Source organism: Panulirus ornatus, chromosome 27 (assembly GCF_036320965.1).
Source record: "Panulirus ornatus isolate Po-2019 chromosome 27, ASM3632096v1, whole genome shotgun sequence".
NCBI classification, from domain to species: domain Eukaryota; kingdom Metazoa; phylum Arthropoda; class Malacostraca; order Decapoda; family Palinuridae; genus Panulirus; species Panulirus ornatus.
This window is the reverse complement of record NC_092250.1, coordinates 19,243,265-19,267,304: the sequence shown is the minus strand read 5'-3', so window position 1 is coordinate 19,267,304 and position 24,040 is coordinate 19,243,265. Positions and strand designations below refer to the sequence as shown.

Genomic DNA, 24,040 nt, shown 5'->3' with positions numbered 1-24,040 from the left:
AATTTCTAGGTTGCCAGCATGTGCATTGTTGTTAAAGCTGTGAGTCTAGTTGAGACAGTTTGTGAAGAATAATTCCTTCAATTAGCTTTATTCTTTAAGCTAAGCTTATTTTTTACTAAGCACATACAGGCTTTTCTGTGACCTGATTATTCTCTGTATTGTAACTCTGAATTTACATACATGAATATGTGGGGATGCCACCCGACTCCACCAGTACAATGTTACGCAGCAAGGAAAAATCACCTTTGGCAGGGTTATATTATCAGGAGTACAGTTTTTCAGAGAACGTCTTACTTCAAACGAGTCAATCATTTCCCTGTTGCTCAAGGTAGTGCAGCCTTGGAGTTGTGGGAGCTCGTGGGAAGAAGTTTCAGGTAATATGGGTCTTTTCTTAGAAAGGGGTCCTGGAGCAATTTTAAATGAATAGGTAGATAAGTATATTTGGGTCACTATAGTTACAATTGCAAGGATGCATTTTCTCTTGGAGAGTTAAGGTATATGTGCAAGTAGGAAGATAGGAGGTTAAGTGGCTCTAGCTGAAGGTGTCTTTACATCAGGGAAGTGTTGTGTGGTCATGGTTATTTGATTCTTTTGGAACTCCTATAAGCCCTTGATTTGTTAGGGCTTAAATTGCCATGTTTCATAGCTACAACATTTGAGAATTACACTAAGGCCTGAAGAACAAGACATAAGAGGTTGCCCTTGCAACAAACTTGGAAATCTTTCCATATTCAGTAAAAGTTTTGATATCTAAAATGGTTAGCGGGGAACCAACTTTACCAAGTAACAATATTTTCGATTATTTGAATTTTGTTTTTCTTTTTTTTTTTAATATACTTTGTCACTGTCTCCCGTGTTAGCAAGTTAGCGCAAGGAAACAGACGAAAGAATGGCCCAACCCACCCACATACACATGTATGTACATACACGTCCACACACGCATATACGTACCTATACATCTCAACGTATACATATATATACACACAAATATACATATATACATATGTACATAATTCATACTGTCTGCCCTAATTCATTTCTGTCGCCACCCCACCACACATTAAATGACAACCCCCCCTCCCCCTGCATGTGCGCAAGGTAGCACTAGGAAAAGACAACAAAAGCCACATTCGTTCACACTCAGTCTCTATCTGTCATGTATAATGCACCGAAACCACTGCTCCCTTTCCACATCCAGGCCCCGCAAAACTTTCCATGGTTTACCCCAGACGCTTCACATGCCCTGGCTCAATCCATTGACAGCATGTCGACCCTGGTATACCACATCGTTCCAATTCACTCTATTCTGTGCACACCCCTCACCCTCCTGCATGTTCAGGCCCCAACCACTCAAAATCCCTTTCACTCCATCTTTCCACCTCCAATTTGGTCTCCCACTTCTCCTCATTCCCTCCACCTCTGACACATATATCCTCTTTGTCAATCTCTCCTCACTCACTCTCTCCATGTGACCAAACCATTTCAAAACACCCCTTCTGCTCTTTCAGCCACACTCATTTTATTACCACACATCTCTCTTACCCTTTCATTACTTACTCGATCAAACCACCTCACACCACATATTGTCCTCAAACATCTCATTTCCAGCACATCCACCCTCCTCCGCACAACTCTATCAATAGCCCACACCATGCAACCATATAGCATTGTCGGAACCACTATTCCTTCAAACATACCCATTTTTGCTCTGAGATAACGTTTTCGACCCCACACATTTTTCAGTGCTCCCATGTGCTAGAAAGCACATGGGGATTCTATAGACAATCACCAGCACCATAAAACACTAGGTGGTGAGTACCATAATCACTGTCGTGTGATGCGTGTGTAATTTGTAATATTTTTACTTTTTTTTTTCATACTATTCGCCATTTCCCGCGATAGCGAGGTAGCGTTAAGAACAGAGGACTGGGCCTTTGAGGGAATATCCTCACCTGGCCTCCTTCTCTATTCCTTCTTTTGGAAAATTTAAAAAAAACGAGAGGGGAGGATTTCCAGCTCCCCGCTCCCTTCCCTTTTAGTCGCCTTCTACGACACGCAGGGAATATGTGGGAAGTATTCTTTCTCCCCTATCCCCAGGGATAAATATTTTTACTTATCTGTATTAATTTTTCAGTTTTTTCAGGTAATGGAGAGTAGCTAACAAAAATTGGAAAAAAGGCATTGTTTTGGACATTTTCTTGGCTTTTGTTATGGATAATCGGTTTTTATTGTAGTACATGGTTAGCGTGTGTGAGATGGTATTTTTCTTGAATTATGAAATATATTTGGATATTTGTATCTCATCAGGTGCATTATAATTTCATGACAATCCTTTTTGGTTCAAATCCTATCCACTGGCATAGATATGTTTCAGTCTGTATACCATCTAATGGCAGCCAGCTTGGAAACCAAAATGGTATTCGTACTGTAAGGGGAGGGAGTTTATCTTGCATCTTAGATTTTTGTATGCTGTCTTATTAGCCATGTCATCAGTTATTTTATTCCATTCAACCACTGCTCTTTTAGATTAAAAGTACTTTTTGCATCTTTTTTAACAAATTCCTTGCTTAATTACATACTGTGTCCTGTGGTTGTTGTACCCCTCCATATTTTGAAGAAATGTTTGCAGCTTATGTCATCAGTGTGGTTTAGAAACATAAAACTGTTATCAAGTCACCCCTCTTGCCTCCTCCAAGGTGGGCAGAGTTTCAGCTTTTAGCCTTCCCTTGTAGCTCTATCTTAACTCTTGTTCCTTTTTTGTTGCTTTCCTGTGTATCTTCTCTATCAGTTCTTTTTGCTTCTTAGATGTATTAACCAAATTTGAGATTTGATGATGATTTATGGTTTACATAGTCTAGTTGTAATCAAGAGAATGAATATTAAGATGAGAAAGTTGTGTTGCGTGAAGAAATCAGTTTAAGGGAGAAAGTTGTGTTGTGTGAAGAAATCAGTTTAAGGTTGTTTGGCTCTAGGATGTATGGCAGATAATAGTTCGGTAAAGATGTATGGTAACGTACTTGAAGGTATGAGGAGAAGAGATAGACATCAGATTATGTAGACAATTGCAGAGTGGGAGTTGTTGGAGACTGTAGCTCTTTTAGGACTTTGGATCATGTGCAGTATAAGCATTGCATATGTGTTGCTGGAATTTTGAATGGGGATAAGTTTCCCGATGAATTGGCTTCAGATTTCAAAGTGAATGATCAAGAATTGTAGGGGAAGGTTTATTTCTTTTCAGCACGTTGGACTTACATTGAAGATACAAGTTAATGAACTAAGAGATTTTAGTCACGTGATCCAACCATATGGAAGTGGGAATGGATTTGACTAAAAAAAAAAATGTGGTTCAGTTTTTCTTTTGTATGACTCTAAGGCGCTGCTTTATGATATTTTACTTATTACTGAAATTAACCATTGTTCCTTAAAGCAGGACGGGCAACTTAGCTGCACGTCATGTGCGTTTGGAGAATCCTGCACAGCCTGTCAAGTACCAAGGAGTAGTGAGCACCATCAAAGACTCCTATGGATTTATCGAGAGAGCCGATGTTGTTGATGAAATTTTCTTCCATTTCTCCGAGGCCAAGAATATTCCTGGAGGACTTAAACTGGGTGATGATGTTGAGTTCTACATACAGACTCGGAACGTGAGTTCCTCCAGTGTTTTAACAGTTTGTATGTTGAAAAGAATGTTAAAAACCCTCTTTTTATACTAAGATCCAGCACAAATTTGTAGGTGATGATTTTCTTTTTTATTAGATGCCATTTAGATCTTATACTAGAATACTTGCAGTATTACAGTCCAGCTTTTACACATTCTAATATGATGACTATCAACTGTATGCTCTCTTCCACCAAGGAATTCTGTTTTGGGTGATGACCATTATTGTACAGTCTCAAGGCTGCTTTATCATAACACACTTCCCACACATGCTCCTTCCCCACTGTTCCTTCCTGGGGTCTTTCCTTTATATATTCCCCCACTTTCCCCACTCAGGATGCCAGCTGTTTCTCACTTCCTTCTGTCTTCCTGTTGTGCATTAACTTTACCTGTCGTTCACCTTTCTATATAACTAAATTGCTACAAGGCATTTTGTGTAATTCACTGTGTAACACCACACCCCTTGACATTCCCTCTCTAACATGTCACATCTATACATTTAAGCTTTACCTATACCATCCCATTTGTATCTCGTATAGTGTCTCACAAGTAGCTCATTTCAGCATCCTGTCTTCTGATTGGTATACCACATCCAAATTTTACAACCATAGGTCAAGTTTGGTAGAACTGTGCTGTCTTGAACTAATTTTCTGTTGTAATCCTCTCACTTTCATAGCTCTCCTTAACCCATACACTTTGACATGCTTTCCAGAAGGACTTCTTGACAGGCAGCTTCATCTGTGCAAGAATCCAGATTTATGCATAGACTATTTTAGATGATTTTTTGAGAAAGGATACAGTTTCTCTTGCACTATTGTTTATGTTTATGATACATATATTATTTTTTTTTTTTTTTTTTCACACTATTCGCCATTTCCCGCGTTAGCAAGGTAGCGTTAAGAACAGAGGACTGGACCTTTGAGGGAATATCCTCACCTGGCCCCCTTCTCTGTTCTTTCTTTTGGAAAATTAAAAAAAATACTGAGAGGGGAGGATTTCCAGCCCCCCGCTCCCTTATATATATATATATATATATATATATATATATATATATATTATACGTATATTATGTTTATGATAAATATAAGGTTATTTATCATCTTGTAAAGAAAGGTCTGCATGTATAAATGAATTTAAATCCACATAGATTATGAGTCAACATACTGTCACTGGACTGAACCAGAACATTTGAAGCAGCTGGAGTAAACCACGGAAAGGTCTGTGGGCTGTTTGTGGATGGGGAGTTGTGTGTTCAGTGCATTGCACATGACAGCTGAAGAATGGATGGGAGCGAATGCAGCCTTCCTTCATCTGTTCCCAGTGTTCCCTTGCAAATGCAGGAAATGGTGATCAAATATGAAAAAACTATATATTGTGTGTAAAACATAAAGATACATATATGTAATTATTTATATTATTATATTATTATACTTTGTCGCTGTCTCCCGCGTTTGCGAGGTAGTGCAAGGAAACAGACGAAAGAAATGGCCCAACCCCCCCCCATACACATGTATATACATACGTCCACACACGCAAATATACATACCTACACAGCTTTCCATGGTTTACCCCAGACGCTTCACATGCCCTGCTTCAATCCACTGACAGCACGTCAACCCCGGTATACCACATCGCTCCAATTCACTCTATTCCTTGCCCTCCTTTCACCCTCCTGCATGTTCAGGCCCCGATCACACAAAATCTTTTTCACTCCATCTTTCCACCTCCAATTTGGTCTCCCTCTTCTCCTTGTTCCCTCCACCTCTGACACATATATCCTCTTGGTCAATCTTTCCTCACTCATCCTCTCCATGTGCCCAAACCACTTCAAAACACCCTCTTCTGCTCTCTCAACCACGCTCTCTTTATTTCCACACATCTCTCTTACCCTTACGTTACTCACTCGATCAAACCACCTCACACCACACATTGTCCTCAAGCATCTCATTTCCAGCACATCCATCCTCCTGCGCACAACTCTATCCATAGCCCACGCCTCGCAACCATACAACATTGTTGGAACCACTATTCCTTCAAACATACCCATTTTTGCTTTCCGAGATAATGTTCTCGACTTCCACACATTCTTCAAGGCCCCCAGGATTTTCGCCCCCTCCCCCACCCTATGATCCACTTCCGCTTCCATGGTTCCAACCGCTGCCAGATCCACTCCCAGATATCTAAAACACTTCACTTCCTCCAGTTTTTCTCCATTCAAACTCACCTCCCAGTTGACTTGACCCTCAACCCTACTGTACCGAATAACCTTGCTCTTATTCACATTTACTCTTAACTTTCTTCTTCCACACACTTTTCCAAACTCAGTCACCAGCTTCTGCAGTTTCTCACATGAATCAGCCACCAGCGCTGTATCATCAGCGAACAACAACTGACTCACTTCCCAAGCTCTCTCATCCCCAACAGACTTCATACTTGCCCCTCTTTCCAAAACTCTTGCATTTACCTCCCTAACAACCCCATCCATAAACAAATTAAACAACCATGGAGACATCACACACCCCTGCCGCAAACCTACATTCACTGAGAACCAATCACTTTCCTCTCTTCCTACACGTACACATGCCTTACATCCTCGATAAAAACTCTTCACTGCTTCTAACAACTTGCCTCCCACACCATATATTCTTAATACCTTCCACAGAGCATCTCTATCAACTCTATCATATGCCTTCTCCAGATCCATAAATGCTACATACAAATCCATTTGCTTTTCTAAGTATTTCTCACATACATTCTTCAAAGCAAACACCTGATCCACACATCCTCTACCACTTCTGAAACCACACTGCTCTTCCCCAATCTGATGCTCTGTACATGCCTTCACCCTCTCAATCAATACCCTCCCATATAGTTTACCAGGAATACTCAACAAACTTATACCTCTGTAATTTGAGCACTCACTCTTATCCCCTTTGCCTTTGTACAATGGCACTATGCACGCATTCCGCCAATCCTCAGGCACCTCACCATGAGTCATACATACATTAAATACATGTATGTAAATAGATACACATTATATGTATGTGGTGTGTTAGATCATGAATAGGAAAAACCAAAAGTTTGTTTATATCTTTGGTGCCCATTCCCTCCCGGGAACTCTCATCAAGGGGGTGATCATGGCAAAAGAATCACCACTTATTACTAATGATACTTGCTTGGTTATTGAGAGGGTTAGTTATGGCTGTGTAGTGAGCTAGCTTTTCAGTGGTTGTCAAGTTGCATTCCTTTGACCAGATAGCTGTCTTTTCTTTCTGCCTCACCCATATGTGGATTACCGGAATTGTGTCTACAAACATACCGTCTCTTCTTGTCATACATAACACTTTGATGACACATCACACACATTTCATTCTTTGCAACTCTAGCTTTTCCTATGGTGAGTGCTCTATGCTGACCCAGCCATTTGGCAAAATGGTAGGAGCAAAAGATAGAAGTAGTCGGTAGGAACATTAGAAAGGGGCATTAGGTAGTAGTAGGAGGTTAGAACTTCCGGCAGACACATAAGGTAGTAGTTGGCAGGAACGTTAGATAGGAGCTTTTGGAAAGACTGCTCTAGAGTTGCCCTCTGCCAGTGGCCTGTTAAGGGTGAGGCCCTAAAGGTTAAGAAGCAGCACTTGAGTTCATCAGTTATGGAGACTTCTTTTGCCATTGACACCTCTTTGAGAGAGTTCCCGAAGGGAATGAACAGGTATCACAGACTTCTATAGACAGATATTGTGGCTTAAGTGGAGGGACAATTCCTCTCCTCCTAAATCCCCCCATCCCCCTGTATATGCCCCGACATCAGATAATTTTAGATTAATATTGCAACTTGGTGAACTTTAGTAATTTCGGATTGATATTGCATTTATAACTATATCCTTAGGGCAAGGAAGTTGCAACAAACATGGTGAAGTTGAGTCCTGGAACAGTGGTGTTCGAAGATATAAACCAGGAGTTGATTAAGGGTCAGGTTTTAAAGCCTGTGGAGAAGAACCCAAGACACAACCAGAAGGATCCACTGACTGGCCGTATACGCTACAGGGGGAAAGACCGCTCAGAGGTTAGTGCCAGAGTTATTTCTGATATATAGAATTAATTAAAGTGTTCTGAAGAAAGCTTATACTGGGACCTGGAGAATGTTAATATTATATAAAAATATTGTTATTGTTATATATAACCCCAGAACCCCCTTTATAGGGTTCTTGCAGTGTCAGGGCTGTGCTCCATGTGAGAGCATGTAAGATGGGCTCCTTTTGTTTGGAAGGGAACTACAAAAAATTTTGCTGAGGCAGGGATAGCATGATATACTTACTATGATCTTCCTTGACTAGTAATTCTATTTTCTCCAGTTACAGACATTGTATGATTTTTGAACCTGGAAAAAATATAAAGGGAGCTGTGGTTTCAGTGCATTACTCACAACAGCTAGAGAATGGATGTGATCAGATGTGGCCTTTCTTCGTATGCTTCCTGGTGTTACCTCTGATGCAGCGGATGGTGGTGCTGTTTCCTGTGGGGCAGAGATGGTGTCGAGAATGGATAAAAGCGAGCTAGTATGAATATGTACATGTGTGTACATGTGTATGTGAGTAGATGGTTTTTCCTTTGTCTGTTTCCTGGCGCTATCTTGCTCATGCAGGAAACGGCGATCAAGTATAATAGAATAATGAATAGATAAGAAGAATGTGTGGAAAGAGAGAACATTATCTCAGAGAGCAAAATTGCTATGTTTGAAGATTAAGTAGTTCCAACAACATTATATTGTTCCAAGTCATGGGTCATAGATAGGTTGTGAGATTGGTTGTGCAGAGGAGGGTGGATATGTTGGAAATGTTTTGAGGACAGTTTTTGGCGTGAGGTAGTTTTGGCACATTACACATGACAGCTAGAGAATGAGTGTGAGCAGATGTAGTCTTTCTTCTGTTTCCTGGCATTACCTCACTGAGGCTGTTTCCTGTGGGGTGGGGTGGATGAAAGGGAGAGAGGATGAATATGTATGTGTATATATGTATGTGGTTTTAGAAGTGGTAGAGGATGTGTGGATCAGGTGTTTGCTTTGAAGAATGTATGTGAGAAATACTTAGAAAAGCAAATGGATTTGTATGTAGCATTTATGGATCTGGAGAAGGCATATGATAGAGTTGATAGAGATGCTCTGTGGAAGGTATTAAGAATATATGGTGTGGGAGGCAAGTTGTTAGAAGCAGTGAAAAGTTTTTATTGAGGATGTAAGGCATGTGTACGTGTAGGAAGAGAGGAAAGTGATTGGTTCTCAGTGAATGTAGGTTTGCGGCAGGGGTGTGTGATGTCTCCATGGTTGTTTAATTTGTTTATGGATGGGGTTGTTAGGGAGGTAAATGCAAGAGTTTTGGAAAGAGGGGCAAGTATGAAGTCTGTTGTGGATGAGAGAGCTTGGGAAGTGAGTCAGTTGTTGTTCACTTATGATACAGCACTGGTGGCTGATTCATGTGAGAAACTGCAGAAGCTGGTGACTGAGTTTGGTAAAGTGAGTGAAAGAAGAAAGTTAAGAGTAAATGTGAATAAGAGCAAGGTTATTAGGTACAGTAGGGTTGAGGGTCAAGTCAGTTGGGAGGTAAGTTTGAATGGAGCAAAACTGGAGGAAGTAAAGTGTTTTAGATATCTGGGAGTGGATCTGGCAGCGGATGGAACCATGGAAGCGGAAGTGGATCATAGGGTGGGGGAGGGGGCGAAATTCCTGGGAGCCTTGAAGAATGTGTGGAAGTCGAGAACATTATCTCGGAAAGCAAAAATGGGTATGTTTGAAGGAATAGTGGTTCCAACAATGTTGTATGGTTGCGAGGCGTGGGCTATGGATAGAGTTGTGCGCAGGAGGATGGATGTGCTGGAAATGAGATGTTTGAGGACAATGTGTGGTGTGAGGTGGTTTGATTGAGTAAGTAACGTAAGGGTAAGAGAGATGTGTGGAAATAAAAAGAGCGTGGTTGAGAGAGCAGAATAGGGTGTTTTGAAATGGTTTGGGCACATGGAGAGAATGAGTGAGGAAAGATTGACCAAGAGGATATATGTGTCGGAGGTGGAGGGAACGAGGAGAAGTGGGAGACCAAATTGGAGGTGGAAAGATGGAGTGAAAAAGATTTTGTGTGATTGGGGCCTGAACATGCAGGAGGGTGAAAGGAATAGAGTGAATTGGATCGATGTGGTATACCGTGGTTGACGTGCTGTCAGTGGATTGGATCAAAGCATGTGAAGCGTCTGGGGTAAACCATGGAAAGCTGTGTAGGTATGTATATTTGTGTGTGTGGGCGTATGTATATACATGTGTATAGGGGTGGGTTGGGCCATTTCTTTCGTCTGTTTCCTTGCGCTACCTCGCAAACGCGGGAGACAGCGACAAAGCAAAAAAAAATATATATATATGTATATGTTGATTATATGTAAATGTTATGTTCTTATGTGCATGTAAGTATATGTGTGTACATGAGTGGATAGGTCTTTCTTTGTTTCCTGACACTTCCTCCTTGATACAGGAAATGGCAATCAAGTAAGATAAATGAATAAATTAATTAAAATTTTATTATACTTCATTGCTATTTCCAAAATTAGCGAGTTAGTGCCAGGAAACAAAGTAAGACATATCCACTCATATACACACACACACACATATATGCACATACACATACATATATACATTGGAAAGGATCACCATTTTAGCTTGTGATCAAGTATATTCCTATGAGTCCATGGGGAAATGAAATACGATAAGTTCCCAAGTGCACTTTCATGTAATAATCACATCATTAGGGGAGATACAAGAAAGAAATATAAGTCAGTTGATATACAACAAAGAGACGTAGCTAAGACAACATTTGGTAAACAATCTGGGGAAGGCTTATGATATGGTTGATAGAGATGCGTTGAGGAAGTTCTTAAGAGTATATGGTGTGGGAGGTATGTTGTTTGAAGCAGTGAAGTTTTTACTAAGGATGAAAGGCATGTGTACAAGTAGGAAGAGAGGAAAGTGATTGTTTCCCAGTGAATGTCGGTCTGCGGCAAGGGTGTGTGATGTCCCATGGTTGTTTGATATGTTCATGGATGGGGTGGTTAGGGAGGTAAATGCAAGAGTTTTGGAGAAAGGGGCAAATATGCAGGCCTAGGAAGTGAGTCAGTTGTTGTTCGCCAATGATACTGCTCTAGTGGCTGATCCGAGTGAGAAACTGCAGAAGTTGGTAACTGAGTTTGGAAAATTGTGCGAAAGGAAAAAGTTGAGAGTAAATGTGAATAAGAGCAAGGTTATCAGTAGGGTGGTGGAGGATATGTGGATCAGGTGTCTGCTCTAAAGGATGTGTATGAGAAATACTTACAGAAACAGAAGGATTTGTATGTGACATTTATGCATCTGGAGAAAGTGAGATGCATTGTAGAAGGTCTTACAAATACATAATGTGGGAGGAAAGCTTATTATGTGGGAGGAAAGCTTTAAGAGGCAGCAAGTAGGTTTTTTTCAGTAGCTGAAGGTGTGTGTGTGAGTAGGTAGAAAGGAGAGTGATTGGTAATAACAGGAACAGATACGGTGAAGAGCAGATGCATTGAGTACTTTGAAAGTTTGTTGAATGTTTGTTTGATGATAGGGTGGCAGATATGGCAAGTGGTTTGATGAAGATAAATGGCAACGTTGGTGAAAGCCTTGCATAAGAGAAGATGTGGCAAGGTAGTTTGAGTAGATGGTATTGCAGTTGAATATCTTAAGGCTTGGTCTTATTTAACATCTTACGATGACTGTTGCAGGTTGAGGTTAAGTTTGGGGAGCGTGATCAGAAGGGTGATTTCACTCTGCGTCATGGAGATTGGGTGCAGTTCAACATTGCAACTGATCGTCGTGACCACTTACAGAAGGCAACCAATATATCTCTTTTGGATGACAGGTACAGCTTTCAGAGTAATAGGTTTCTGTTTAGTTTTGCAATTAATCTGAAGTTTCGGAATTTTCTTTCAGGCATGATTTGATAACGAAGAATAATTTCCTTTTTGATACTGTTATTGTCTCTGATTTTAGAAATGGTGAGTTTTTAAAGGGCTGATAGAAGTGACAATTATGAATGCATACCATCATGGTATAACACATACCATTATTGGGTTGAACTCAGCAAATTCAGTATCATCAGTAAGTATGCAAAATGGAAATTTGTTAAGATGTCTGTGACATAGTGGGAATAATTTCTACATGGCAAAACACCAGAGGAGTTTTTGTAATATTTGATTGTAGAAGCAATCCAGGCATGCAAAAGATGCCTACTTGTGAGAAAAATGTGCTGAAGGTTCAGACTAGAACAAGTAAGACTTCTTTTATAGGAGGATAAGTTGCAGACCTGAAAAAGCAATAATTCATTTAACATGATTATTGGAAAGCTCTAATAGAGATGTAGAGAACATTGTCCTCCCACATAAACAATAATGAGATTTCTTGATGTCATGGTTTTTGTTCGTCATGTTGTCTGAAGTAGTGTAAGTCTGGGTCTGAAGACTATGGTAAAGGCCTTTTATGTTCTTTTATTAAATGAAATAGATTTTTTGCAGAGTTATCACTTGTAGATAAGATTTTAAATATCACCCCACACCTCACTTGGCTATCTCCTGCTTGTCCTGCTGTGGCTGAGGAGGCCAAGGAGGCCAGGGATTGAACATCCTGCAGACATAAAATTGATCCTAGTTACATCATCATGGAAGCTCCAAGGAGTCAGTAACAAAATTGTTGCAAGACACAAACCATAAACTAAGAATATCATGTGAGAATGGAAAAATGAGAAAAGCTTGCTTTTTGGCATTGAATTGCAACTCTTCTACTTTTGACATTACGGATTCTCAACACATTAGAAATTGGGTACGTTGTATTGACCTAAGACATTATGCTAAATGACATGTGACAAATTTATGTATATTTGTTTTTTCATTATTGTTATACTTAACTGCCATCTCCCGCGTTAGCTAGGTAGCGCAGGGAAACAGTTGAGGCATTGCCCAACCCACCCACATACACATGTATATACATAAACGCTCACACACGCATATACTCATACATATACATTTCAATGTATACATACTTATACTTACACAGACATATTCTTATATACGCATGTACATATCCATACTTGCTGCCTTCATCCATTCCTGTCACCACCCTGCTACACATGAAATAGCATCCCCCCCTCCTCCTCTTCCTCCTCCAGTGAGGCAGTGCCAGGAACAGACAAAAAAGGCCACATTCATTCACACTCAGTCTCTATCTGTCATGTGTAATGCACCGAAACCACAGCTCCCTTTCCACATCCAGGCCCCTCAGATCTTTCCAGTGTTTACCACAGACACCTCACATGCCCTGGTTCAATCCATTGACAGCACGTCAACCCTGGTATATCAAATCATTCCAATTCACTCTACTCCTTGCACGCCTTTCACTCTCCTTTATGTTCAGGCCCCAGCCGCTCAAAATATTTTTCTCGCCATCCTTCCCCCTCCAATTTGGTCTCCCGCTTCTCCTTCTTCCCTCCACCTCAGACACATATATCATCTTTGTCAATCATTCCTCTTTCATTCTCTCCATGTGTCCAAACCTTTTCAACTCACCCTCTTCTGTTCTCTCAACCACACTCTTTTATTACCACACATCTCTCTTACCCTATCATTACTTGCTTGATCAAACCACCTCACACCACATATTGTCCTCAAACATTTCATTTTCAATACATCCACCCTGCTATGTACAACCCCATCTATAGCCCACGGCTCACAACCTTATAACGTTGTTGTAACTACTATTCCTTCAAACATACCCATTTTTTGCTCTCCGAGATAATGTTCTTCCCTTCCACTCATTCTTCATCACTTCCAGAACCTTTGCCCCCTCCCACACTCTGTGACTCACTTCCACTTCTATGGTTCCATTCGCTGCTAAGTCCACTCCCAGATATCTAAAACACTTCATTTCCTCCAATTTTTCTCCATGTAAACTAACTTCCCAGTTAACTTGTCTCTCAACTTTACTGAACCTGATAACCTTGCTCTTATTCACATTTACTCTCAACTCTCTCCTTTCACACACTTTTTCAAACTCAGTTACTAACTTCTGCAGTTTCTCACTTGAATCAGCCACTAAAGTTGTATCGTTGGCAAACAACAACTGACTCACTTCCCAGGTTCTCTTATCCACAATAGACTGCATACTCGCCCCTTTCTCCAAAACTCTTGCTTTTACCTCCCTCACCACCCCATCCATAAACAAATTAAACAACCATGGGGACATCACACACTCCTGCCGCAAACCGACATTCACTGTGAACCAATCACTCTCCTCTCTTCCAGCTCATACACATGCCTTACATTCTTGGTAAAAACCTTTCACTGCTTCTAGCAACTTACCTCCCACACCATTTACTCTTAAAACCTTCCACAAAGCATCTCTCTCTATCAGAAGCCTCTCCAGATCCATAAATGCAACATACAAATCCATTTTTTTTTCAAGTATTTCTCACATACATTTTTTGTTGCTCTGTTCTTACATTTCTCAAAAGACTGTCCACTGTCAGCATCATTGATCTCTTTTAAAAACTTGAGAGATTTTAATCATTACCACTCACTCTTCTCTCTTCCTGGGTGGGTAAACTTGAAGTCTCCAGACTTTAGCAGGGGACTAACAAGGAGCAAGTGGGGTGCTAAAGTTAACATGCAAGTGTAGAACAGTGGCACAGAAATCTTAAATGATGTGTGTTGTAGTTGATTGTGTACAGGCAAGTTTTGTATGTCAGGTGCAATATCCTAAAAGTAGGAAAAGTGAGTAACTGACGCAGAGAGAGTAAACAAGTTTATGTGAGAATTACTGTTAAGTTTACATTTCACAATTTCCTCACTTTGCACTAGACTTGAATTATGAACCACCTGTACCAGGGACAGACATTGTCCTTTGTCACTAGAAGACAGCGTCATAAGTGAGTCCATCATGTGTCACAAGGAGACAGTGGCATAAGTGAGTCCTCCACACTGACATTGATGTTGCTGAGGACCTAAGTGATGCATGGGGAGTGTGAGGAAGCATACTGGGACATGTGATATGGTTTATGAATGCTACAATTTTTGTACAATTTGAGACAGTGGCCTGAAAATCAAGTCTCGGATGATTTTTGGTGCAGTTGATGTGCCAACAGATGTATTTTGTAATTTAAGGGTAAAGAAGGGCCTGGACAAATATCTACAAAGGGTATCACACTAGCTGGGATTTGGTGGTTGTGTGGGCCTGTGGCACTGGCCTTCAGCAGTTTTAGAGTAGAGAAACAACACAGCTTGCATTATGAGAACAGTTTGTTTAATAAAGGGCATTTACATGATCATTATTTCCTGTGATGTCTCCATGGTTGTTTCATTTGTTTATGGATGGAGTTGTTAGGGAGGTGAGTGCAAGAGTTTTGGAAAGAGGGGCAAGTATGAAGTCTGTTGGGGATGAGAGAGCTTGGGAAGTGAGTCAGTTGTTGTTCGCTGATGATACAGCGCTGGTGGCTGATTCATGTGAGAAACTGCAGAAGCTGGTGACTGAGTTCGGTAAAGTGTGTGAAAGAAGAAAGTTAAGAGTAAATGTGAATAAGAGCAATGTTATTAGGTACAGTAGGGTTGAGGGTCAAGTCAATTGGGAGGTAAGTTTGAATGGAGAAAAAGTGGAGGAAGTAAAGTGTTTTAGATATCTGGGAGTGGATCTGGCAGCGGATGGAACCATGGAAGCGGAAGTGAATCATAGGGTGGGGAAGGGGGCGAAAATCCTGGGAGCGTTGAAGAATGTTTGGAAGTCGAGAACATTATCTCGGAAAGCAAAAGTGGGTATGTTTGAAGGAATAGTTGTTCCAACAATGTTGTATGGTTGCGAGGCGTGGGCTATGGATAGAGTTGTGCGCAGGAGGATGGATGTGCTGGAAATGAGATGTTTGAGGACAATGTGTGGTGTGAGGTGGTTTGATCGAGTAAGTAATGTAAGGGTAAGAGAGATGTGTGGAAATAAAAAGAGCATGGTTGAGAGAGCAGAAGAGGGTGTTTTGAAATGGTGTGGGCACATGGAAAGAATGAGTGAAGAAAGATTGACCAAGAGGATATATGTGTCGGAGGTGGAGGGAACGAGAAGTGGGAGACCAAATTGGAGGTGGAAAGATGGAGTGAAAAAGATTTTGAGTGATCGGGGCCTGAACATGCAAGAGGGTGAAAGGAGGGCAAGGAATAGAGTGAATTGGATCGATGTGGTATACCGGGGTTGACGTGCTGTCAGTGGATTGAATCAGGGCATGTGAAGCGTCTGGGGTAAACCATGGAAAGTTGTGTGGGGCCTGGATGTGGAAAGGGAGCTGTGGTTTCGGGCATTATTGCATGACAGCTAGAGACTGAGTGTGAACGAATGGGGCCTTTGTTGTCTTTTCCTAGCGCTACCTCGCACACATGAGGGGGGAGGGGGATGGTATTCCATGTGTGCCAAGGTGGTGATGGGAATGAATAAAGGCAGACAGTGTGAATTGTGTGCATGGGTATAGATGTATGTGTCTGTGTGTGTGTATATATATGTGTACATTGAGATGTATAGGTATGTATATTTGCGTGTGTGGACGTGTATGTATATACATGTCTGTGGGGGTGGGTTGGGCCATTTCTTTCGTCTGTTTCCTTGCGCTACCTCGCAAACGCAGGAGACAGCGACAAAGCAAAATAGATAATTTTTTTTTTTTTTTTCATACTATTCGCTATTTCCCGCGATAGCGAGGTAGCGTTAAGAACAGAGGACTGGGCCTTTGAGGGAATATCCTCACCTGGACCTCTTCTCTGTTCCATCTTTTGGAGAAAAAAAAAAAAAAAAAAAAAAAACCGAGAGGGGAGGATTTCCAGCCCCCTGCTCCCTTCCCTTTTAGTCGCCTTCCACGACACGCAGGGAATACGTGGGAAGTATTCTTTCTCCCCTATCCCCAGGGATAAAATAGATAAATATATACCATAAAAAAAAAAGAAAGTTGTTAAAGAATAGATAAATATATACCATAAAAAAAAGAAAGTTGTTGAAGTGAACCACTTCTTTTGTGTTATGAGTTTAGTGTGTTGCTCATGCATCATAATACCTTCGATAATCGATCTGAATTTTTTTCTTTCAGTTTCAATGTGTCTGGGGAGAAACGAGAACATGGTGTTATTGCAGCCCTGAAAGATGGCTATGGTTTCATTAAATGTGCTGATCGTGATGCTCGTCTGTTTTTCCACTTCAATGAACTATTGGATCCAGAGCATGAAATTGCTGTCAGTGATGAGGTCATATTTACTGTTGCTCAGGTAGGTCTTTTTTACTTTTTTATTACTGTTTGTGTTGCTTGCTGCTAAGTTCTAAAATGATGGATGGAGATCAGACTTAAACTGCAGGTGTAACATAGATGGATACACATCTGATGAGGTTTAGGATATATCGGTTATAGGTCAAGGTGTTGAGGTCTTGTTCTTTAAAATGCCATCAAATGCTTATGTGCACAGTATCTTATGATGTGACAGAATGCTGGTCAGACCAGTACTACAGATGCTACATGCAACATTTTCCATCTGACTGATATTTGGACAGTTAGGGTGGAAGGTCAAGTAGGCAAGGTTATGTTAACATCATCTACGAGTTTTACATCTGTACATAAAGGCTTCAGAATGCTTGGACACACAAGATCTGAAGATAGTAATTGTTTATTGACCTCACTTGTACTATAGGTACTACATTACAAGATTTTGCATGTTAGATGCTTGTATATATCTCATGATTAGGTGACTGGAAATGGATTGAATCAGGGCATGGAAAGCTGTGTAGGTTTGTATATTTGCGTGTGTGGACGTGTATGTATATACATGTGTATGGGGGTGGGTTGGGCCATTTCTTTCGTCTGTTTCCTTGCGCTACCTTGCAAACGCGGGAGACAGTGACAAAGAAAAAAAAATTATACTTATTATTATTATTATATCCCTGGCAATAGGGGAGAAAGAATACTTCCCACGTATTCCCTGCGTGTCGTAGAAGGCGACTAAAAGGGAAGGGAGCGGGGGGCTGGAAATCCTCCCCTCTCAGTTTTTTTTTTTAATTTTCCAAAGGAAGGGACGGGGTGGGGGGGGGGGTGAGGATATTTCCTCAGAGGTCCAGTCCTCTGTTCTTAACGCAACCTCGCTAATGCGGGAGATGGCGAATAGCATGAAAGAAAAGAATTATTATTATTATTATTATTATTATTATTATTTTTTTTTTTTTTTTTTTTTTTTCCTGCGTTTGCGAGGTATTATTATTATTATTATTATTATTATTATTATTATGATAATACTTAATCACCGTCTCCTGCATCAGTGAGGATATTCCCTCAGAGGTCCAGTCCTCTGTTCTTAACACAACCTCGCTAATGCGGGAGATGGCGAATAGCATGAATGAAAAGAAAAGAAGAATTATTATTATTATTATTATTATTATTATTCTTTCTTTCTTTCATACTATTCGCCATTTCCCGTGTTAGCAAGGTAGCGTTAAGAACAGAGGACTGGGCCTCTGAGGGAATATCCTCACCTGGCCTCGTTCTCTGTTCCTTCTTTTGGAAAATCAAAAAAAAACGAGAGGGGAGGATTTCCAGCCCCCCCGCTCCCTCCCCTTTTAGTCGCCTTCTACGACACGCAGGGAATACGTGGGAAGTATTCTTTCTCCCCTATCCCCAGGGATATTATTATTATTATTATTATTATTATTATTATTATTATTATTATAATAATACTTAATCACCGTCTCCTGCATCAGTGAGGTAGCACAAGGAAACAGATGAGGAATGGCCCAATTCACCCACATACTCATTCATGTATATACATAAATGCCCATACGAGAAGGATTGATTGAGGATAATATACCATGGAATTTTTTTTTCCATGGATGCTGTATTATGGGAGACACTGATCTCATGTGACAAGTCAGCCTCAGTATGTGGAGTGAAAAGTGGGGAGCATTCTTATAAGTGTGGAAGTCAGTGTTCCATTGTGGCACGTTTTGCATTGATTGAGGATGTGTTTGAGTGATGCTGTAAAGGCTGTTTGATTTAGCCGGATGCAAACCTGATAATGGGTAGATAGATGTATATGTGAGCTGTGGAGAAACAATTTTATAGGGCACCAAATTGAATATGTAGTGAAGGATTGCATGGTTCTGAACCAGGGTTCCAAGGACCCCCAGGGGTATAGGAGATGCAGTTCAAGGAATGAAAGATATATTGAGAAGCTACATGTACAGAATAAGAATAAATATGACAAGTCACCAGTAAGAGGGGGTACGTGATGCCTCAGTGTGACCAAGGGATATGCCAAGCAAAGAAAGGTTCATAACCACTGTTGTAGCAGATATGTTTCTAGGTTTAATATTAGTAAGTTTTCAGTTCAAGATTTGAAGCTCGATTTGATGCTGCTAGTCACCTAAACTATTATCTAAATTATTTCTCTTATCTACAACAGGACACAACAAATCAGTCACCAAATCGTCAGAGTGCAATCCGTATTCATCGTGTAAATTCAGGCACGGTCAAGTTTGAGGTCCTAGTCACCGAGGGTATGCAGGGTCATGTAAGTTTCAAAGTTTTTATTTATTTATTTATCATTTTATATTTTATTTTTTGTCATCATTTTGTTTTATATTATTTTCATATATATATCTATATCTATTTGTGCGCAGGAGGATGGATGTGCTGGAAATGAGATGTTTGAGGACAATGTGTGGTGTGAGGTGGTTTGATCGAGTAAGTAACGTAAAGGTAAGAGAGATGTGTGGAAATAAAAAGAGCGTGGTTGAGAGAGCAGAAGAGGGTGTTTTGAAATGGTTTGGGCACATGGAGAGAATGAGTGAGGAAAGATTGACCAAGAGGATATATGTGTCGGAGGTGGAGGGAACGAGGAGAAGAGGGAGACCAAATTGGAGGTGGAAAGATGGAGTGAAAAAGATTTTGTGTGATCAGGGCCTGAACATGCAGGAGGGTGAAAGGAGGGCAAGGAATAGAGTGAATTGGATCGATGTGGTATACCGGGTTGACGTGCTGTCAGTGGATTGAATCAGGGCATGTGAAGCGTGTGGGGTAAACCATGGAAAGCTGTGTAGGTATGTATATTTGCGTGTGTGGACATACGTATATACATGTATATGGGGGTGGGTTGGGCCATTTCTTTCATCTGTTTCCTTGCGCTACCTCGCAAACGTGGGAGACAGCGACAAAGAAAAAAAAAAAAAATGTATTTTTTCCTATGTTAGAAAGGTAGAGCCAGGAACAGGCTAAGGAAGACCACATTCACTTGCATCCTTTCTCTAGCTTTCATGTGTAATGTGCCCCCAAAACCACAGCTCCCTATCCACAACCAGGCCCCACAAACCTTTCCATGGTTTACTTTGGACACTTCTCATGCCCTGGTTCCATCCATTGACAGCGCAACGATCCCAGTGTTCTTCATTGTTCCAGTTCACCCGATCCTGTGCATGCCTTTCCCTCTCCTGCATGTTCAAGCTCTGATTGTTCAAAATCTTTTTCAGCACATTTTTCCATCTCTAATTTGGTCTCCCAGTTCTTGTTCCATTTGCTTTGACACATGCATCCTCTTTGTCAGCCTTTCCTCTCATTCTTGCCATATGTCCAAAGCATTTAAGCACATCCTTTTCAGGTCTCTTTACTACACTCTTTATTACTACACTTCTATCTTACACTTTCATTACTTACTCAGTCAAACCTTTTCACACTGTGTATTGTCCTCACATTTCATTTCCAACTCATCTACCCTCCTTTGCACATTCTTTTCTACATCCCATACCTCGCATCCATATGATATTGTTGGGACTACTATTTATTTTAACATACCCATTTTTGCCCTTCCAGATAACATTCTGCTAATTATGTTTATGTTGGCTAGAATCCTATCTCTTCCTCATTTGAACATGACTGTGGTGCTTACAATGGGCTTTTAGTTACTCAAAAAGAATGGTGACTTCATATCATTATTGTGGCTGGTGCATGTCCATGCTCTCATTTAATCTTCAGTATGTTTTCAATGATTTGATCATATGATCAAGTGTAGGAGGAAGCAGAAAGTTCTCCTCTGAAGACGTAAGGACTTGCTCTTTATAACTTAGACTTTTGTATCTAGATTGTTGGTAATTTCAGAAAATGTGATTTTGATGATGGAATACTTTTCTTGGTAATGCATGAAATGTGTGCGTTGTAGCCAACCTACCCACCTATATTGCTGGTTTGTTTAGATGTCTAATTGTGATCTAGTTTTGTTTGTGGTAATTGTTTTTGGAAAAATAGAAATCATATTTTTACCCATAAGCAGTGGAGATGGTCCTGAAAATCATTTACATGTGTGGAAAAATGTACACATGAAATGATAGATTAACATTCAGAAGTTATGGAAAATACATAAAAACTTACATTATTACCTTTGTGTTGGCGTGTCCATAGCTTCTTGAGGGATGGAATAGTGTATGGATGATACATCTGACAGCTCCTAACTAGAATGGAGAATGTGGAGATGATGTGTCTTTCTTTATATTGAGCTTCTGTTTTCACAGTGTGTTATTATGTCAGCAAGACTGAACTAGGGCAAATGGAGCTGCTAGGGGAATCCTTTGAAAGGTCTGTGGGGCCTGGTTGTGTATAGCAGCCTTTGGTTTTGATGCATTACACATGATGGCTAGGGAGTGGATGCAAGTGAATGAAACTTTTTCTTCGTCTGTACTTGTTACAAACTGCACTAATGTGAGAAACGGCAAGTATGTGTGAAATAGATTATGTCGTGCACAGGCACAGTGTTGTTGGTAGGTAATGTGACTGTATTTAGGAATAGGTGAAAGACTCATGGACCAGGTATTTGTTTGAAGAATTTGAGAGAAGTACTTGGAGAAAAGGAGGGAGTTGTTTGTGACATTTGTGGATCAGGAAGGCACTTGTGATAGGTTTGACAGAAGGCTTTATAGAGGGTATTTTGAATATATGAGGTAAAGGGAAAGTTTTCTTTTGTAGTAAAGTTTTTACCAGGACAGTGGGGCATGTGTGTGAGTGGGAGGGGAGGAGGATGAGTAGTCCTTGGTGAAGGTGGGTCTGTGCCATTGATGTGGGATATCATATCAGTTGGTTAGTCTCTTTATAGATGGATTATAAGGGAGGTGAATGCAAAGGTCTCAGAGTGAGTGACAAGTCTATAGTTTACTGGCAGTGGGGGCCTTGGGATTTGAATCGGTTACTGTTTGCAGGTGATACAGGTCTGGTTGTAGACTCGAGAGAGAAACTCCATAAGCTGGTGACAGAATTAAGGGAATATGGTAAAAGAGAAAATTAAGAGTGAATGAAGAAAAGTAAGGTGATGAGTTGTACTAGGGAGATTAGACAAGAGGGTTTGAGTTTGATAAATAGAAAGAATTCTAAATGGGTAGACCTTGAGTAAGTGGAGTGCTTCGATACCTTTGATTGGACTTGGTTGCAGTTGGAACCATGGAGGCTGAAGTTAGTCATAGGTGGGAGATGTTAAGGGCTTAAATGCTTTGAGAAGTCTGTGGATGAAGAGATAATTGTCTGCTTGGACAAAGAAGGATGTATTTGAAGATGTAGTAGTCCCAACAGATGTATGAATATTTTCCTTGGCCATGAATGCAAGAGAATGGGAGAGGGTAGATGTATTGGTTTAGAGTTTCCTGAGGACAGTATGTTTGTGAGGCAGTTGATCATGTAAGGAATGACACTGTAAGAGATTTGTTTGGTTTTGAGTGGAGTTTGATTAATAGAGCTATTCAGGGTATCAGGTATTTGGTTAGATTTATGTAATCAAATATTAGTAATTGGCAAGTGCCTTGTGGCTGGTTAGTCTGAAAATTCAAAAGACTGCTGTTTTGAAGTTTTATTGTCCATGCCTTAACATTTGTTTTGCTCATTATCAAGTAAAACTTGGTTTGTATTTTGTTCATTAAGGAGATTTAGTATTTCCAAACTGATGTATCATTCTCTGTATACCAATCACTTTTTTCATGTCACATTGATTGACAGAAATACCTCATAAACTCCATAAAGATTTTAGCATCTTTTACGATTAATCTGTATCTAAGTTCATATTTTATTATACTTAGTTGCTGTCTCCTGCATTAGTGGGATAGTTCAAGAAAACAAACGAAAGAATGGCCAAACCCACCCACATACATGTTTATGCATAAATGCCCACACACGCACATATACATACCTATACATTTCAACGCATACATACATATACATAAACATATACATATATACTCATGTACATGTCCATACTTGCTGCCTTCATCCATTCTGTTGCCACCCTTGAACACATGAAAACAGCACCCCCTTCCCCTCCATGCACATGATGTAGTGCTGGGGAAAGACATCAAAGGCCACAGTGGCTCGCACTCTAATTTCATATCTGCATTTTTTTTTTTTTTTTTTTTTTTTTTTTTTTTTTTTGGTCAATTAGGAATGTTATGTATGTACATAGAGAAAAATGACTTCACAGCAAGAAAACTTTTTTAATTATTTATCTCTACATTTAGATATTATTCATGGTGATAGGGGAGAAAGAATACTTCCCATGTATTCACTGTGTGCCCTAGAAGGCAACTGAAAGGGGTGGGACCTGGCAGTCCTCCCCTCTAGTTTTTACTTTTCCAAAAGAAGGAACAGAGAAGGGGGCCAGGTGAGGATTTTTTCCTCAAAGGCTCATTCCTCTGATCTTGATGCTACCTTCCTAAGATGGGAAGTGGCGAATATTTATGAAGAAAAAAAAAAGAAATTTAGATATAGTCACTGTCTTTATCCTCATTCCCCCAATTTGGTTACAGGTAGTGGTGGAGGCCCCAGCTAGCCCAAGGAGCCCAAGCAGGAGCAATGGGCAGTCATCTCCAGAAAAACCTGAGGATCCTGGAGTCATCTCTTACCTTCAGGATGGAGGAAAACAAACTATCAACTATTATGCTAAAAACTGTGATAGACCCCCACAGGTGGGGGATAAGGCAAGTGAATCATATTAATGATTGTGTATGAAGATAGGAATCCTTTCTGTGTGGTAGGATTATGCTAGTGAACTGTTGAAGATTTTGCAATAGACTTGTAATTAGATGTGCCCATTGAAATGAAACCTCTTATAGATGATTATGAATGGAAGGTTACTTGATTTTGTCCCAACTAACGATTAACTATTTCTGGCCATTGCATAGTGGTCTACCAAACAGAAAGACTTTATTTTGTTATTTTGCAGGTCTCGAGCCGCATTTCTGGAGAATTAGTTGTTTGTTATGTAGCCTACAGAAGCAATGCATTTAAGGTTTTAAGTTTAAGTAAATGTGTAAAT

The 24,040-nt window shown here is 40.3% G+C and overlaps 1 protein-coding gene across 4 annotated transcripts in view; it reads left to right on the top strand.

Annotated features, from left to right (window-relative positions):
• The window catches only part of Unr (cold shock domain-containing Unr), a 75,508-nt gene that overhangs the window by 13,344 nt on the left and 38,124 nt on the right, over nucleotides 1-24,040 (top strand). For 2 of the 4 annotated variants that reach the window (XM_071678316.1, XM_071678315.1), the window contains exons 5-10: nucleotides 3,431-3,644; nucleotides 7,545-7,721; nucleotides 11,429-11,565; nucleotides 16,810-16,984; nucleotides 19,163-19,270; nucleotides 23,532-23,702. In XM_071678316.1, coding sequence (XP_071534417.1) covers nucleotides 3,431-3,644; nucleotides 7,545-7,721; nucleotides 11,429-11,565; nucleotides 16,810-16,984; nucleotides 19,163-19,270; nucleotides 23,532-23,702 — 982 coding nt within the window. Of the gene's footprint in view, nucleotides 1-3,427; nucleotides 3,645-7,544; nucleotides 7,722-11,428; nucleotides 11,566-16,809; nucleotides 16,985-19,162; nucleotides 19,271-23,531; nucleotides 23,703-24,040 lie in introns of all 4 variants that reach the window. The other 2 variants (XM_071678314.1, XM_071678313.1) reach the window with 1 other exon arrangement.